Source organism: Sinohyriopsis cumingii, chromosome 13 (genome assembly GCF_028554795.1).
Source record: "Sinohyriopsis cumingii isolate HCF-2022 chromosome 13, ASM2855479v2, whole genome shotgun sequence".
NCBI classification, from domain to species: Eukaryota; Metazoa; Mollusca; class Bivalvia; order Unionida; family Unionidae; genus Sinohyriopsis; species Sinohyriopsis cumingii.
In genome coordinates, this window is record NC_142973.1 from 70,831,487 (window position 1) to 70,850,810 (window position 19,324).

The following is a 19,324-nucleotide window of genomic DNA, read 5'->3' on the forward strand; positions in this document are numbered from 1 at the left end:
GGTTTGACACCTGGGGCATTTCAATCCTACTAAGAAACACGAGTGTGTGGTGTGACTATTCCCACTCATGTTTATTAGTCTTTCAGTCAGGTTGTTAAGGACTAGTTAGTCCTACACCTGAGTGGCTAAATTAAAAAGTACTCTTTGAGTACATAAAAGCCTGGGGGATGAGGCTCCTTTTCCTTCCCCCAGGAGTAATTAAAAATCAAGCAGTGCGTGAATAAACAAGTGGTACATGTTCAAAAGAACGAAAACCACTATAATCCAACTAACTAACTAACATTAGAACCGATTCCACGGAATAAAGACAAAGAAAATGGTGGTAGCAACAGCGTTACTAAATCATTTGATAGGTATTTATTATTGGATAGTAGATGTTACGTTTGTCATGGAAAAGATAGAGAAAGAATTCAAATTAGAAAAGTGTCTTGACTGTTTTAATAATTTGAAGGAAACAAAGGAGATAGTAACAGGAATGATGGAGGAAGAGAAAAAGAGATTGAGAGGATTGATTGACCCGTCTTATGTAAGAGTGGGAAGTTTAAAGGAAGCACTTGAAAATGTTATCGAAGTCAGGTGCTTCTTAGAAAAGATATTGAATTGGACGGAGTGGCGATACGTAAAAAATGGGGGTTGGACCAGCTGACAAAAACGGAAGAAGTAATGAGGAAAGTGATGACGGAAGAGGTAAAGAACATCAAAGAAAAGTGGACTAAGGAAAGAAAAGAAGAAGAAAATAGAAAGAGAAAAGAAAGCTTTGAGAAACTCAACAATAACTGGATACGAATACAGGAGAAATTCCGAGCGATAGGTCATCCTGACTGGATGCCTGAGTCAGAAATAAAGAAGAAGAAGACAGGAATAATGGAAAAAGTTAGAAGATGGCTACAGAAGTGGAGGAAATAAAAGAAGAAGATGATGATGAAACCAAAGGCCCTTTTCAGGGCCACTTATAGGTCTCGAAAAGATCTTGACTTTCAATTGCCTAGCCCATTTTTTTCCCCCATGTTCAATTCCCCTTGTCCCTAGACAAGCCCAAACTCTATTCCCCATGTTCAATTCCCATTGTCCCTAGAGTGGCCCAGCAATTTTCCCCATGTTAAATTTACATAGTCCCCATAGTGGCCGGGGGGGGGGGTCTGTAATGCTAATTCCCATTGTCCCTAGGGTGGCCCCTTTCACTACTACTGGGAAATCATGCCCCAGACATGAAGCATGATGTCCAACCCAGTCACATTATCCTAACACCAGGCCGACCAGTCTAAAACTAACCTCTTAATGCTGAGCGCCTAACGAAGCAGCTGCCAGTACTATTTTTAAAAGTCTTTGGTATGGCTCACCCGGGTTTCGAACCCGCGACCTCCCGCATCCGAGGCGGACGCTCTAACCACTAGGCCACCGGAACGGTCTATATTGCAACTTAAGGATAACATGAGTTATCTGTCTCTTTGAGTAGAATGCCTAAAACGTATGGAAGAATAAAAATGCCTAAAGGCTAATTTTCACACTGATTCGGTACCAAAGCAAACGAACACTTAGTGTTCCCGTATTTGCCTGGCCTCCATTACTACGACCCGGACGGCATGCGAACGTAAGTTCTAGAAGATTTCTACGCTGGCAACAAACACACTCTGCAAACACTTTTGATTTTCAAGAAGAAATGTTGACATATTGTCGATCTGAGTTTGACATGTTGCAACGTAGTTATGGAACATTTAGGCACTTATTTCTGGATCACGGATTATCCATCCATTGAATGATACGTTTACGATTGCTAACGTGTGTGGATTAGTATACGGAAACAAGATCGAGCTAGATTTCACATACCACCTCAGTCCGATCAATGTCAGCCGTCAATATTCATCCATATTCTTGCGTACTTTTGTGAAACTCAAGACACGTGAATGCAACATGCTACAAATGGTCCAGAATACACGATTGAATCTTTGTCCGTTTATGGATGGGATTAGAAAATCCAGGGATCATATACAAATTTCATTAATGTTTGTTTCAGAGATGCTACAACTGTTTTATTCAACGAGACCTGAAAAATCCTTTCTCAGTGTCCCCCATGGAAGACTTGTAAGACAACACTTAACCGCTTCGTGGAAATGGGTTAATAACACTAAGATCGAAGTTACTTTCGACTAATAGTCGAAGATTACGACGCGGCCGAAATCGACCCTTTGAATCCACACGACAATTTGTGTGGGCGGACTGACATGTGTTACATGTGCTTGCTATACGACGCCTACGAATATAAAGGAGAACAAATCAAATGCATTGATGTGTGTGTTTCTTACATCCTTGGCTGTGTAAATATGCTCGATTCCCCACTCGTCATCCTGAAATTTTGACATTGCATTCACATGTCCTGAGTTTCACAAAAGTACGCAAGATTATGGCTGAATATCGACGGCTGACATTGATCGGCCTGAGGTGGTAAATGATGACATTTTACTTGATCAAAAACTTTGACGCCAAATTATCAATTTTGCTCATGTTAAAGCTCCAGTTTCCTAACATCAACGAGTTTTAGTATACTGGAGACGCACCAATTTTAGTGAACAACAAATGGGAATATTTGCTACAATTTAAACCCACACAGTCGCCAAATGTACAGATCCATCATACAAGTCATGACCGCCGGGGCACTTAAGTAAAAGACAAAACAAAAATACTTACATTTTGGACAGTCAAAAATACAATTAAAAGTTTCAGTTCTTCTACACATATCCACTTATCACGCATTTGCTTTAATGGGAATAGCGGTTTAGATATAAAAATTCTGCAAATCCAAAAGCAGTCGAATGGTGTTGACTGAGAACTTTATGCCATAGTCCGATAAATTAACATCCCAAATCTGTGTTGATGCTGATGATGAAATGTGGGCATGATGTCACCTATTTATTAAAATGTACAGTTTTGCTACGTGCAAATCTTTCCGGAACAAAACTTGCGTACAGCTGAGATACTTTCCTGTATATGTTAATAGCCATATCTAGCGCAAAATTGAAATGCCTACAGAACAGATAGTTGCGCTATTCCACGTGGATTTAAAAGTCGCCAGGCAGGATTTGATCCGGAAATATTATGTAGATATCGCATAAGTGCATAGAGATTTAGTGAATAGGCGCTATCATCCCCAAAACGTCAATAATATCATTATAGGTATGGGACTGATTTATCGCACATTAATGTCAGAGCTAACATGGCAGAATTTAGTTATAATGGATATGTTGGAGATGTAAATTTTGTTAAGAATGCCATGAGACCTCAGCTACTCCATTCCCAAAGCTTAAGAATATAGCTTGTTGCGGCAATTGAAAAACCTGGTGGCACTAGGCATAGCAGCCACCGCAGGAAATGTTACACAAAACAAAAGTTTTTTTCTTCTTCTGGCGACCATTATATTATTTGTAACAGATGCGAGTGACTTGTTTGTTGAAACAGTTTGTTATTTAAATTTTTTAAATAAAATAAAAACATGCTTTCTGTGTGGTCTTTGTTAGTTTCATATACGAAAAATTTGCAAATACTCGAACAGTCCCAAAAATATAATAGAAAAGATAAAATTTCAGTACAGTATTTATTTCCATGATTCAAAACAATGGCAATTAAACTGACCACATAACATGTACTGTGTGTAATTGAATATGTTGATCGAAATAAAGCGAACTTATCAAATATCTTGATTAGGACACTAGTTCTAAATTTGACTTGTTTGGGTTCCAGGCAAATATTAAAACGAAAATTTAAATTAAAAGGTATACCTTTTCTTAAATATTTGATATTTAACGGTAACTCTAAAAAATATAATATATTTTTATGATTAATTGCAAGTCTTATCAGAGACAACTTATTTTAGGTACCGGGATAGTTTGTACGGGTTACACTTCGAGTCCGCGCCATCGATATTACCGGTATAGTGTACATGTATCTACAAACTTCCGTGTTGTGTTTTTGCTTTTATGTTCTGCATCGTAATTATACTAACATCATTATAATCATATTTTTGCTCGTTAAACGAGCAGTGCCCAATACACTCTCAAAAGATGAAACTGAGATGCCTCGTAAAACAAGTGTAGTAATTATCTTTGTGTTATTTTGTCTTTCCAGTATACAACACCATTATCACCTGGATGCAGCAGGTAATTCATTAATTGCCAATGAGAACAGCATCATCCATTTTGGCATTAAGCGGGACTCTTATCGCATCTTTCAATTTCCTTTAAGTCGTGTACTGTATTTACTATATATAGTGCATGTATTAATTTTAGGTAAATTGTAAGCAATACAAGCCTCTGTGTTTCGCATCATATACATCGTGTTTTTGTTTTTTTTAAATAATGGTAGCGATGTCAGTTCGTAAACGAACGAAAGTTATTGCTCTGTTCGCGATAATCGCAAGGCTATACTGAGTATAGATGCATCTTTTTTCTTTCTTTTTTTTTTAAATTATAAACGAACTAAGTCCAATGCATTTGTTGAGTGTAGTTTGGCTTATATCAGTTGATTAATCAACTTGGGCTGGAACTTTGTTTAAAACATATCTGGCTTGCAAATATCTTGAAGAAAAAACAAATAGTATTGTTCTGATTAGCAAAACAAAGAGGACTTGCCCCAAAAATATTAAACAGTCGGCCCCTTGCATATTTTGTACAGTAGCTGTCAACCTGAAAAATCAACCCCCACAATTGTAATGTTCCATTATCTCACACTGGCAAAGATGAAAAATGTCTGTACTAGACTGAATTTTTCCAGTACAAATGCTTGACAACCAGTTATGTCAATACATGGTTTATAATTTGCATAGAGTCAAGAAAAACAACACTTTAGAGTAAGAAAATGAAGTGAAAGAGTTTCTGATCTTTACAGGAGATGCATATGTAATGGACAGCATTACATGTCAACACCATGACACTATAGTTCATTCCACTCAGCATCATGAATTTCATCCTATCTGTAAATCAGCATCACTAAATATAGCTAAAAGTACCTACCTTGTAAAACGAATTAGGGGCTTTTTGCTACATTTAATGACTCGGACCTGAACATAGTTAAAATGCTTCTATGCACTGCATAAACTGTTTTTTTTTTTTTAGCTTGCTGCGAGTGAAAGCCTTTAAATTCAGCATGGCTAAATCACATGACCTACAGTCATCTATAAATAGGAACCGAAAAAATCTAAACCGAGCTGGTCCCACAGCAAACAAACATGTGGTTATTAATTTGTTTTGAACATAGTAAATCAAAGCACTAGTGGTATAATACAAATTATATAACAAAGAAAAATCTTAATATGGTAGCATTTATTTCACAACTTAGGGAATATCGGTGATGGTTTTGAAGTGCCAGTGCAGTGACAATGATGTTGTTTGAAATTGAAATATGTTATTGCCTGTTGAAAGGAAAACTCCTTGTTTCTTAATTTCTTTGCAGTAGTTCTTGATTCTTCCATTCTTGAATTTGAAATGTGTTCCATTGAAGGTTTAAAAAGAGCCTTTGACAATTAATCCTTTGAAATTGGAATGGTATGTTCATCTTCATCTGAGGCACTTGTACTGGGAACTGGCATAGATTTATCATTGTACTGAGAACTGGCATAGATTTATCATTGTACTGGGAACTGGCATAGATTTATCATTGTACTGGGAACTGGCATAGATTTATCACTGTACTGGTAACTGGCATAGATTTATCGTTATTACTTTAAAAAAATGACCTTATAGATCACCGTGCCATACTTAAAGATTCTTCAACCTAAATGGAATGAAGCAAAAAGTGATTGCTTGGATTAATATCTATGGAACAAAAGGAGGAGTGATTTAATTTGTATAATTTCATCTTGAATGAAATATCAAACCCTTGCAATCCATTGAAGAGATGAGCCGACTCTCTTTCTGGTGCTATGTTGTTGCAGACAATCACCGATTGAAGTTGGCAGGGGTTAAGGACTGCAAATGTATGAAAAGAATAAGTTGGCTTGTTACAGACTTGCTGTTGAGACAGTTAACTTTCAAGACTTAAAACATGTTATAAAGTTTGTCAGTACATGATACAGACAGCCTCGTCTTTTTCCAGTACAGTGGCAAAATTTATCAGTAAAAATAACAGCATATAATGGCACAATGGAACCTCTGTAACTGTGTGTGATTGTGGCAGTATGAATTTTATCAAAGTCTTTTGTTGTGAGACTAAATTCAATTTAACTGATATTTATTATTTCATAGTGTTGGTGTTTAGCATAAAGTATCTTGTGATACTGATCCTATCCCATATTGTGTCTGACAGTAACTGTAATTTTTTAAAATTCTTCTATCGTTTTCCTTTCTATCTATCTATCTATCTGGTTATCTATCTATCTATCTATCTATCTATCTGTCTGTCTGTCTGTCTCTGTCTGTCTGTCTGTCTGTCTGTGAAGAATTTTTTGCATCCATCAAATTATGACAATCAAAATTTTCAACCATATAATGTGTAATTTGGTTGATCAAACAGCAAGGATAAGTACCTGTTTTAAAATAATTTATGGACATAACATGATTTCAGATTATATTATTCATTTTTTTTTATATTCTCAACAGTCAGTTTTAGGTCACTTGATTGTGGGAATTACACTTATTTCTACAGCATTGCCCCAGTAACTCATCTGTAATTGCAAAAAATATGCATTATATTTCAAGCCCTACCTTGCTTATTCATAAAATTCACTCTGCACTAAGAAAGTTCCCTTATTCTTCAAATAAAACAAAATAGTAGAAAATTTACCCCATGAATTTTCAGATCTAAAATAGACCCTGATTAAATCTTAGTGTTTTGTGTAATTAATTTGTTAGTTTGTTGTTTTTTAAATTTGTTTTATTCTTTGGATAATTGTATTTTGTACTTGACCTTGTTCACTGTGTTCCTGACTGGAGACACTGATGATGTTTTTATTTTGTCTACCTGATGTTTACCACATTCTGTATTATAATTTTAGTAATAGATTGTTCTATATGGAAAATTCCATTAAGTCGTAATATTTCCAGAAAATGCTAATTGTGGTCTATTTCAAGTACAGGGCTTGATAATCTTGTTTATCTAAAAAGTATTCATTCTTGCTTTAATGTCTTTAGGAAGAATCAGTCTTATTGTTGTGTTCATTATTTGAATTGGGCTAGAATTATTTATTCAAATTTTTATTCTCTGAAATTACTAAATGCTCAATAATATTTTGGAAAGACAATTAACTTGGAATTATAGTGAATTCAGCCAATGGCATTTTGGATTATACTCCTGTGATGCATTAAAAGACTGTTGCCACTACAGGCACATCAACACCGTCAGTGCTGAATCTTATTTTGAACACCACTGGAATTGAGCTATCGCCACTTGTCAATCACGCTATTCTATTAACCAATCAGCAATCATAAATTTGACACACCTCCATACATCACTTACATACACCATTTTCCTCCAACAAGTTGACTGTCATGATAATAAATTGGATATTGTATATATTTAAATTTCTTGCAATGATTAGTCAATTTTCTGATCGATAATGGTAAAAAGGAGTCACAGGGGGTTTGTAATTGTAATAGTTGATATCTAGATTGTTTAAATGGAGGAATTATTAGATTTAGTCTTGGATGAAACTTGGAAGGATAAAAACTTATGCTTGAACACATGATCAGCTGAACAAGAAAACAATGGCATTTATCACATTCTTTTGCAAAAAAGTATTAGAAAAACAAGTCCCATCTATAATTTGAAGACAAAAAAAATGATAAATTAGAAAATTTAAGACTTTAATGTGTGTACTTTTTCATCATTTGGAAACACCTAACTTCAGCTTGCAATATTTTATGGTTTTAAAATTTAGTCTTCAATGTTGGTTTGTCCCAAGAGTAATGTTTCATCATCTCAGTTATTCAGGTACTTTAGTGGTTCTTTACCTTCAGCCATGGAGAGGTGGGATGAAAAGTGTAATTAATATAATATACAAATACAATGGCTTCAGGTATTTTTTATTCTAATATATTAAGCATGTATTTACATTCATCATTGATCAAAATTCCATCTCACGATCAGAACAGAACTTTATAATTATTACCTACAACAATTTACGTCTAAACACTAACTATTTATGGGTTTGTTATATATTTTTAATTCATTTACCTCAAAGGAAGCAGCTAAACTTAGTGAGGATATGACTGAATACTAAATACATTAACATATTTGGAGTGAATTTCCTTTACAGCAATTATTTCCTAAGCAACTTTAAAATTGATTTTTGTGATTTACTGAAATAAAACACGTATTAATTATAATACAAACTTGAAATGCAAATATAAATATTGTCTGCTGTGATATATTTTATGCAACTTGGTAATTGTACATTTTTAAGAATAACAGCAGTCATTTTTAGTAAACTTATGAATGAAATTGAAGCAAATTTCTTTGCCAAAAGCTGTGTTTGTCAGAGGTTAACTGATTGTCATGTCATATGATTTGGTAGGTGGAGCGATCTCTCTTCTGGCATAAGGTCAATTTAATTTTAACTTTATTCATTAATATAGGCGATAGACATCTTGGACTATTTTGGGATTTATTTTGCATTACACATGTACTGTAATTTTTCTTATTAAATTTGTCACTTTGTATTCTAGGCAGATACATTATTTATTGAATTTTTCAAAACTTGTTGGGTTCTGCTCTTTTCTATTTGACCTGCTGATTACATAATATTTAGACTTCGGTAAACAGACATGAAACCACTGTGACTAATTAACAGTAATCCTTCTCTATTGAATGTGTATACACCTGCAATGGTTTAGCAGATAAATGCCATTTGTTGTTTTAATAGTGTTTAAATTGGTATTGAAGTACATGTAAACCATGAAAGAAATCACACCTTTCTACCTTGAACTTGGAATGTTTATTGTTATGTATATTTGCTTTTTATTATTTATTGGTTTTTCTTGATGAATCTATGTTATGTATATCTGTATTTTTTACTTGATCTTGTCCAAAATCAAGTTCATGTTCTTCCAGACCAATGATGTTTATTTTACAAACAAACAACAAAATACCTAACTTGATATTTTCCTATGATTGTGGATTAAATATTCAAATCATTATTAATGTTAGACATATTTGTAGTCTTGATTCTGACACTAGAAACTTCTTGAATGGAAGTTTCCATTAAGTGACAAAGTATTTTCAGAAAATGGTATTTTCGACCTAGGTTGATTGGAGAGGCTATATAATCTTGTTTACTAAGGATTACTTATTCTTCCCTTAACATCCTGAAGCAGAATCAGTCTTATTGTTGTGTTCCATGTTTCATCTGGGTGTATTTATTTATTCAGATTATTTACTGGAATTACAAAGTGCTCAGTAATATTCTTGTACAGAAACATTAATTTGGAATAATAGTGAATTCAGACAAGGACATTTTGGGACTATTTTATTATGATATATCAAAAGACTGTTAATGCATCATCCACTCTAGGGTATTGGTACATTAACATATCAACACATCAAATCACATCAATGCATTCAGTATTGGAATATATTTGGAATACCACTGGAATTCAATATAATTTGAGAGGAATTATTTAAATTATTGATTGGTATTAAGAGTGTTCATTGACTTTTTAGATCAAAACACTACTTTGGAATTATTGAGAATTCATTCAAAGATATTCTTGATTACATCTTTGTGCTACATCATGACATTCAAGACTATTGGAATTCTTTCAGAACTTTCTATTCTTTTGGACCTGAGATAGATCATTTAGGATTATTTAGATTTAATTCACAATAATGTGTCTTTTGAATTTTCACTTTTTATTTTAGGAAAATAAATTATTTGTTGTTATTACTAAACTTGTTGGTTTTACTTTGTTGTTACATAGTTTAAGACCATATAGTCATAACAATATCTAATTCTGTCTTGACTATGTTGAATAATGCTGATGAAAATGTTGGCAGGACTATAAAAATGTGAGAAGTTAGTGACCTGAGTGGGAAAAACAGTTCTCATGGTTTACAAAAATCTGAAATTAGATGGTACATTAAATGCAAATTGTGAGTGGTTGTAAGACTGCTGGAACATGATATCGTTTCAGAGGAAATGGAAATATTAACTTGAGCTATCAGGCTTTAGCTTTAAAGAATTTAAACCAGATAATTTAAGTGTTGTTGTATGTTGCCACGCTATGAACGAAAACAAAACACTAACAGGCAATCCAATATGATTTTGAGATTGATCTTGAAATTAGTGCTAAGTAAAAAAGACTAACTCATTTGAAAAAACTAGTTTTCAGATGGCAGAGTTGAGTATGATCAAAAGTTCTCTTTTACAATACTATAAGTAGTTTTTTCTTTAATGTCATATTTATGAGGAGGCTAATCCAGATATGTAGTAGTATTTCCTTTGTGTTCTTTTTAACTCCCAATTTTATGCCAGGAACTCTTAGAAATAGGATGGGGACTCATGAGTTCCATGGGTCCAGGACTACTTATCCAGAAACCCTGTTGAGAGTTTGGGGTCCACAATGACAGCAACTTTTCTGTCGGATTTTGCATTGGCTGTATACAGGATCTCACTCTGTCATTTGTTTAGTGTATTCCAAAATATTTGCTTTCGCCCAGCTGGACTCTAAATGTCAGTAATCTTGGTCTGCTTAGAATTGTTACAACACTAAATTATTCAGGAAGTATTTCTGTTCTTGAACTGGTAATGTACGGCTATGTAATGAATTATTCTCTAGTTAAGTACAAGTGTCTGGTTGCAGTACTTAAATTTTTTGCCCTTTTTTCCTTTGTATTTGCTATAAATGCATTAGTCCTCATTAGTCCTCAGCATAATTGTTGCAGGGCTTTTATATAAAAAAAAATGGCAGCTTTTAATTACAAGAATACAACCATAATTAGATTGTCCCAGCTGCTTATTTATTGTTGATAGCTCAATTTTACAGGTGATGGTGTTGGTGGTGGCAGTTTTTGTATTAATCATGGTGGTAGTAATGATGGTGATGGTGGTGCTCGTTAGTGGTAGATTGGTAACAATGATGTTACTGGTGGTTGTGGTGGTGGTAGTTGTTGTGATAATGGTGGTGGTAGTGCTGTTGCTTCTGGTGGCAGTGGTTATAATGATGGTGGTAGTGCTGATGTTTCTGGTGGCAGTGGTTGTAGCTACTTGTTCTGCAGGGTAGATGTCTTGGAATTTTATTTGTTCTTCATCAGTTTTATGAGTCGTACACTGTATATGTTACTGAATCAACTTACAATGTTACTTGTCCCATCGATTGAGCATCTTGCAAATGTTACTTACCCTTCCTTAGACACCACTAAAGAAATACAAGCAGATGAGTTTAAGTTTTTAGCCCTGATGGTGCTGGTGGTGGCAGTAGTAGTAATGATGATAGTGGTAGTAATGATGATGATTATAGTGGAGTTGGTGACTTTAATAACAGTGGTGGTATTAATGATTGAATGTGATGGAGGTTGTGGCAGTGGCTATGATATCAGCAGTATTGATCTTATTTTGCTTGTTGTATTAGTACATGTAATGGTGGTAGCAATGGTTTACCATTTTAAAACCTAGGTTTGATATTGCCTCTGATCAAGAATAACATGTTGACTGATTTCTAATACAAAGAATGAGCTAATTTGTTCTTTGAAACAATAATTATTATATTAAATCAGTTATGTTTAATGAAGACAAGCTTTATTCTTATCCATTTTCAGACCTATTATTTTAAATAACACATATTTTAAACTGTATACAAGGTAAAGAGCCTTTAAATTAAACATGTTTTTAATTTTGCAGTAATTTCATTTCATAGTGTTTGTGTTTCTCTGGAGGTTGAAAATCTAAACATTTTTTTATTGCTAATGTTATCGTTTTGATTTCAGAAGCAGTTACAGAAACAAATGTGACGGTGTCACTTCAGCCAAGTAAAGCCACTATTATTAACATATCAGCCAAAAGCCACATTTTTCTGTTACTGAGAAATGTTAGCAGCTCCACTGCTTACCTCATTTGCCAGATTCATACACAGTTCCAGAACCTGACCCTGTCCTTGACCCCTTACCACAATCAGTCACAATATGTCACAGGTTATGGAGGTATTGGTGTGGTTACATTGCTTACACCAGGCCAGATGGAAGTGACCTGGCATCTTTTCTCCAACCAGAGCAACAGTGTCCGAGCTTTAGTTTATGTCACCCCTCTAACTGCTGATGGTAAATTCAGTTTTTCAGTACTCTTACTTATCCTTCCCTTCCTTCTTACTCTCTGGAATTGCATTTCAGCATGTCTTCAGCATTTCTGTGAGGCTCTTGTCTATTCAACCTATGTCTGTGTTAATTTATAAATAATTAAATTATGGATAAATTAAATAAACGCATTTAATGTCATGTAAACATGACACATTTACTTGAGAAAATATTGAATAATAAATGCGAGGATTAATGTCGTTTATATTTTAACATGCAAATCATCAAATATTGGAAATTAGTAAATTTATAACAGAAGTATGTTCATCATGTAGCACACTAAAGGCTTACAGTAGAAAGATAATATCATTGGAAATTAGTAAATTTATCACAGAAGCATGTTCGTCATGTAGCACACTGAAGACTTAAAGTAGAAAGATAATATCATTGGAAATTAGTAAATTTATAACAGAAGCATGTTCATCGTGTAGCACACTAAAGACTTACAGTAGAAAGATAATATCATTGGAAATTAATAGAATTATAACAGAAGTATGTTCATCGTGTAGCACACTGAAGACTTACAGTAGAAAGATAATATCATTGGAAATTAGTAAATTTATCACAGAAGCATGTTCATCATGTAGCACACTAAAGACTTACAGCAGAATGATAATATCATTGGAAATTAGTAAATTTATCATAGAAGCATGTTCATCGTGTAGCACACTAAAGACTTACAGCAGAATGATAATATCATTGGAAATTAGTAAATTTATCATAGAAGCATGTTCATCGTGTAGCACACTAAAGACTTACAGCAGAATGATAATATCATTGGAAATTAGTAAATTTATCATAGAAGCATGTTCATCGTGTAGCACACTAAAGACTTACAGCAGAATGATAATATCATTGGAAATTAGTAAATTTATCATAGAAGCATGTTCATCGTGTAGCACACTAAAGACTTACAGTAGAATGATAATATCATTGGAAATTAGTAAATTTATCACAGAAGCATGTTCATCATGTAGCACACTAAAGACTTACAGTAGAAAGATAATATCATTGGAGATTAGTAAATTTATCACAGAAGCATGTTCATCATGTAGCACACTAAAGACTTACAGTAGAAAGATAATATCATTGGAAATTAATAGAATTATAACAGAAGCATGTTCATCGTGTAGCACACTGAAGACTTACAGTAGAAAGATAGTATCATTGGAAATTAGTAAACTTATCACAGAAGCATGTTCATCATGTAGCACACTAAAGACTTACAGTAGAAAGATAATATTGGAAATTAGTAAATTTATCATAGAAACATGTTCATCGTGTAGCACACTAAAGACTTACAGCAGAATGATAATATCAGCTAAAGGCTGCACTTAAAGTCTTTTTGTCAGATTTTGGGTTCAGCCAATACATGCAAGTGTAGGTGCTGACCTATCTGTGGTTGGGTTTGGTTTTTATGGGTTTAATGATAGGCTGTAAATGGCAGCCAGTATATTTGGTAGAGGAATAACCTATGTAAAGGAGGGGCCCCGCTGTCCGTTAAGGATCACTGCCATCTCACCTCTGTCTGCGTGGGTTTGAGTCTCAGATTCAGCCAATGTGGGTATGTGAGAAAGCTTGCCAGTAGCTTCTTGTGGGTTGGTGGTTCTTTCAGGGATTTTCCCGGGTTCTTCCTCCACCATTAATACTGGTTGCCATGTATAGCCTATCATGTGCTGAAAAATGGCGTTAAACCCTACAACAACTACAACTACAACAAACTACATGTATGTAAAGCCCAGTAAGAACCACTAACCCAAGGGAAGCTACTGGCAAACCTTACCACATACCGACATGGACAAAGTTGAGATACGTGAGTGATCTGTTAAGGTGAGTGCCTTGGACCACTTGGCTACACTATGCCTCACTGTCCTATATGTGCTGTCTGAGCCATTAATAAAGAAGTATATGTTCTTTATATGTACAACATAAGGCAGAATGTATTATAATACTGTTCTAAAATGGACACTCAAGGGTCCATTTGCCAAGAAAACACCCTCCTTTAATGTCCTTTTTTCAAAATTAAAATATGTAAGTGGATTTAAGAAAAGGTCTCTTAATTGCTGTCTTTTATGGGCAGATATCTGGTATATTGAGGCATTTACTAAGGAATGTTTAATTGTGTTTGATAATGGTGACAATCTTGTTTTAGATCCCCTTCCAGGAGGATGTAATGTTGAATATAACCTTGAGAATGATCCAGAACTTCATGTTCAGAGTATTATGCCCTTGACTTCAACTGTCCTCTTCCAGTGGGCTAATGTGGGGTTCTCTAGGTCAGATTCACCTCCGAACTGTGAGTATAGTGTGCCACAGATTACACTTGAGTATAGTGTCTATGTGAGATACAACAGTGGAAATGATTTCAGTGAAGATGCTTATTTTGATGCAGTACAGTCTATGATAACAGTTGGGGACTTGAATGACCATGGATTTTATGTAAGTATTCTCCATGTTCTTGGGCACATGATTTAGAAACTGTCATTATGTTATTATTAAGAGTGAATATGTCCTGTACACCACTCCCTTGATAACTCACACTCTGATAACTCACGAACCTGCTTATAATGTGGGGTCAGGCGTGATCCCATTTTTTAACCAGAAAATACCCCAAAATTGATCCCTATTTCTTGAACTTGATGAAAATCGTGATCAAAATTGGTAACGGAAATTTGATGTTCACTCATTTTATCGTCGGTAGATAGGACCCCGAAATTTTAATCACCACTATGAAATATATAATTTAAAACTAGGTCATACAATTTTTTACATTTTCTTTCCAAATGACATTCCTAGTACACTGCAATTAACGATATGTAAGGAAATTTTGATCAATGAAAATGGAACTCACACCGAGTGGAGGCAGTACTTTAATAAATTAATACAAATTAAATAATTTTTTTATCAATTGAAATTTGTGTTCTAGTTCTAACTTTTAGTTCTTTTAAGTGTAGTTATCATAAATGCAAAGTGTCCTTTTGTAATTAAACGTAAAATGCGTCAATCTACTGTAACAGCTATGTCCATGAGTGCTTCTCTGAGAACCTAATTAAGTGCTGACCGTGTTTTGATAATTGACTTTCAGAAGTATTTGTTGCATTGTTGCACTGAATTAAATGCTGGCCTCCTTTGTATTATCACGTTATTTATGTTCTACAAACTTAAAATCTAGCGGTCTGGTCATATGTTGGGTGAACTCACTTCATTTGATCAATCGAACACTTATAAATGTTATTGTATCTGTAACATAAACTACCTTAAATTAACTGACTCTGATCACAGTTATGAAAAAGATAACAAGGCAGCCAAGCGAAATTAATACTTCATAAAATAAAGAGTTTGATTTCACAAATACGGACCATTGTTGGCAAGCGAGTTTCAGAGAATTCTTGAACTGGCACTTAGAGATATCATCAAGGATGATAAGAAATTTAATTATTAATTCCAGTTAATTAATTCACGACATCAGTATTGCACTAATTGAGCAATACAAAAATTGAGCTTCAACGTAGACGATTGTCTCACAAAATAAATGTTGCGTGTTTTTGAGAAAAAAAAGGAATGTTGTTGTTTGGTGGTGTGTCAACAGTTAGTCTGATTCCGTGCTCTATGGACTCCCGATTTGGCAGGATAATATTAAACACCACTACGGGAACCAGACTCATCAAGAAAACAAAAAGCAGTGACCTAATACTCAGATTTTTTACACATGCACGTGATGGATATTGAAACCAGTTGGAACGATCTTTCATACATTGGACAGTTTGAAAATAAATATTTTTTAAACAGACTAACATCTGCCTCGGATGCAGGAGGTCATGGGTTCGATCTCCCGCCAAGTCATACCAAAGACATACAAAAATGGTACTTACAGCTGCCTTGCTTGGCACTCAGCATTAAGAGGTTAGTGTTAGGACTGGTCGGCCTGGTGTCGGGATAATGTGACTGGGTGGGACATAATGCTTCATGTCTGTGGCATGATGCCCCAGTGCTAGACATCACTATAAACTGCCACACTGCAGACATCGTAGCGATATGACTGAAAAATTGTTAAAGCTACGTTAAAAATCCAAGTCACACACACAAACAGAATAACGAACAACTTCATTAGAAAAAGCACATTATTAAAAATTATTATCGGCATGATTGTAAAATGAGGATTCAGTCAGTAAACAGCCCAGTTCACTAACGCTGGCAAGACATAAGTATTATTTTTCCCGGGGTGGTGGTAGTTACGCATGTTTAATATACATCATGTGCTTGACTTTTGTCCGTGATTGAGGGTAGAATTTTTGCCAACTGAACTTTTGTCATGTATTTTAAAATATTTACTAAAATATTAGCTCAAGGCCTAACCATCTTTATGAACTTGAAATGTTATGGACAAGAACTTGTTTACAATTTAGTGGAATTTTCCATTAGTGTTTCAGAAACTCTGTTGTGACATTGGTCAATTGAAATATGTATATAAAGGATTTGGTAAACAAATTTTTAATTCCTGTTTTATGATCAGTCTCTGGAATCATTTGTAGCTGTATTTTGATATAATATGAGAGGAATTATTTATCTAAATTATTAATTGGAATTACAAAGTGTTCATTGACCTTTTGGACTAAAACACAGCTTTGGGATTATATAAAACTCATTCAGAGACATTCTGTATTATATTATTGTGGTACATCAGGACATTCAAGACTCTTGGTACATCAGGATATTTAAGATTGTTGGAATTCATTTGGAACATTTTATACTTTTGGACTTAAGACAGACCATTTAGGATTTAATTTACATACTGTGGCTTTTGAATTTTCACATTGTGTTCTAGGGAAATAAATTGTTGATTTTACGTAACTTGTTGGTTTTGCTTCTTTCTGTTACATTGTTTAAGACCTAGAGTTGTAACAGTAGTATCCATGTCAATAAGATTCTGTGGTTATGTTTTTGCAAGTCAGATGCAGTGGTAGGTACACTAAGTAAAAACATATAAGATAAAATGATCATGGTTGGGTAATTTATCAGTGCTTAAAATGAATCACTGAAAAAGTAAATAAAGTCCAGGGACTTTATGTTAACATTGTGAGTGATTTGGTAACAATTTACACATTGATAAATATTAAACCATGATCACATTTACTTGAGAAAATATTGAATAATAAACATGAGGATTATTGTCGTTTATATTTTATATCCTTGTAATTCCATTGTCAGAGTGTGTCATGCCAGTGAGCTAATAACTTGTTTATAATAAAAAAGTAGTTGATGCTTTTTAAACTAGGCTATTCCTTTTTTTAACATTATGCTTACATACAGCCTGTGTTAAAGCATTCATTGTTTTTGCTTTCTATGCATTTCAATCTTTCAAAAGCAATATTGTGTCCATTTTTAGTGAGATCCCTTGCTGTTATGACCCTGACCTTTAATAACAGCTGATGGAACATATTGTTGAAGCAAAATACAATACTTTTTAAAGACTGGCTTTTAAAACATCTGTTTGCTTTCTTTGGCAAAACGGGTGAGTGCTGGAGTGCAGGAGTGACATTGCATTTACATTGTTTAACTTCTCATGGTCAATTTTAATCAGGGGGCTGCCAGTTTTGGTCAGAAATCATGGAGGGTGGATGGGGCTTGTTATTATGGTGTAAGGTGATGGTATAGATAAAGCTTCGCATAAAATAACCTGAAAACTGTGAACCAAAAGTAATCTGCAGAATGTGTCAATGTATAAAAAGATTTTGATCACATAATCATCTATAATTAATCAGATTGCAGAAAATTTGGTTGATTCATAACAGTTTAAATTATTATAATATATTTATTAATAAAATTGAGATACCTTAAAATATACATAACTAGGTGTATTGTATCATGATGCGATAGAAATGAAGTCTTGTGAAATAACTGGGTGTATTGTATCATGCTGAGTCAGACATGTGTTAAGTAAATAGGTCTATTGTAGCATGCTGAGACACAAATGAAGCAGTGTAAAGTAAATAGGTCTATTGCAGCATGCTGAGACACAAATGAAGCAGTGTAAAGTAAATAGGTCTATTGCAGCATGCTGAGACACAAATGAAGCAGTGTAAAGTAAATAGGTCTATTGCAGCATGCTGAGACACAAATGAAGCAGTGTAAAGTAGATAGGTCTGTTGTAGCATGCTGAGACACAAATGAAGCAGTGTAAAGTAAAAAGGTCTATTGAAGTATGCTGAGACACAAATGAAGCAGTGTAAAGTAAATAGGTCTGTTGAAGTATGCTGAGACACAAATGAAGTAGTGTAAAGTAAATGCGTCTATTGAAGTATGCTGAGACACAAATGAAGCAGTGTAAAGTAAATAGGTCTATTGAAGTATGCTGAGACACAAATGAAGCAGTGTAAAGTAAATAGGTCTATTGTAGCATGCTGAGACACAGATGAAGCAGTGTAAAGTAAATATGTGTATTGTATCATTATGAGGCAGCAATGAAGTGTTAAGTAATTATGCATATTGTATCATGATGAGATAGAAATGACGTGTTGGGCAGTATGTGTATGTGTGTGTGATTTGGATTTTTAATGTAGCTTTAACAGTTTTTCAGTCACATTGCTATGATGTCTTCATTGTGGCAGTTTATAGTGATATCTAGCACTGGGGCATCAAGCCACAGACATGTAGCATGATATCCCACCCAGTCATATTGTCCTGACACCAGGCAGACTAGTCCTAACACTAACCTCTTAATGCTGAATACCAAGCGAGGCAGCAGTTAGTACCATTTTTATAAGTCTTTGGTATGGCTCGGCTGGGGATTGAACCCACAACCTCCTACATCTGAGGCAGATACTCTATTAGGCAACTGGAGTGGTCTAGTTTTGGGTGGAAACTAGGTGTATTGTATCATGGTGAGATAGAAAGGAAGTGTTTGGCAGTAGCAAGGTGTATTGTATCATGATGGGGCAACAGTGAGGTGTTGTCAGGATATAGTAAGCCTCCCAGAACTGGACACTGAAGAGACTGACAGCTTTTGCTGTATTAAAGAGGCCAGTATTGTTATTGTTTTGGGGTTTTGGGATGC

At 34.5% G+C, this 19,324-nt stretch overlaps 1 protein-coding gene across 2 annotated transcripts in view; it reads left to right on the forward strand.

Annotated features, from left to right (window-relative positions):
- The first annotated feature begins 3,957 nt into the window (after positions 1-3,957).
- LOC149785808 (transmembrane 7 superfamily member 3-like) overlaps positions 3,958-19,324 on the forward strand; it is a 61,605-nt gene continuing 46,238 nt past the window's right edge. For both annotated transcript variants that reach the window (XM_089979746.1, XM_089979747.1), the window contains exons 1-3: positions 3,958-4,151; positions 11,908-12,237; positions 14,423-14,709. In XM_089979746.1, coding sequence (XP_089835872.1) covers positions 4,067-4,151; positions 11,908-12,237; positions 14,423-14,709 — 702 coding nt within the window. In that variant the 5' untranslated portion in view covers positions 3,958-4,066. The remainder of the gene's footprint in view (positions 4,152-11,907; positions 12,238-14,422; positions 14,710-19,324) is intronic.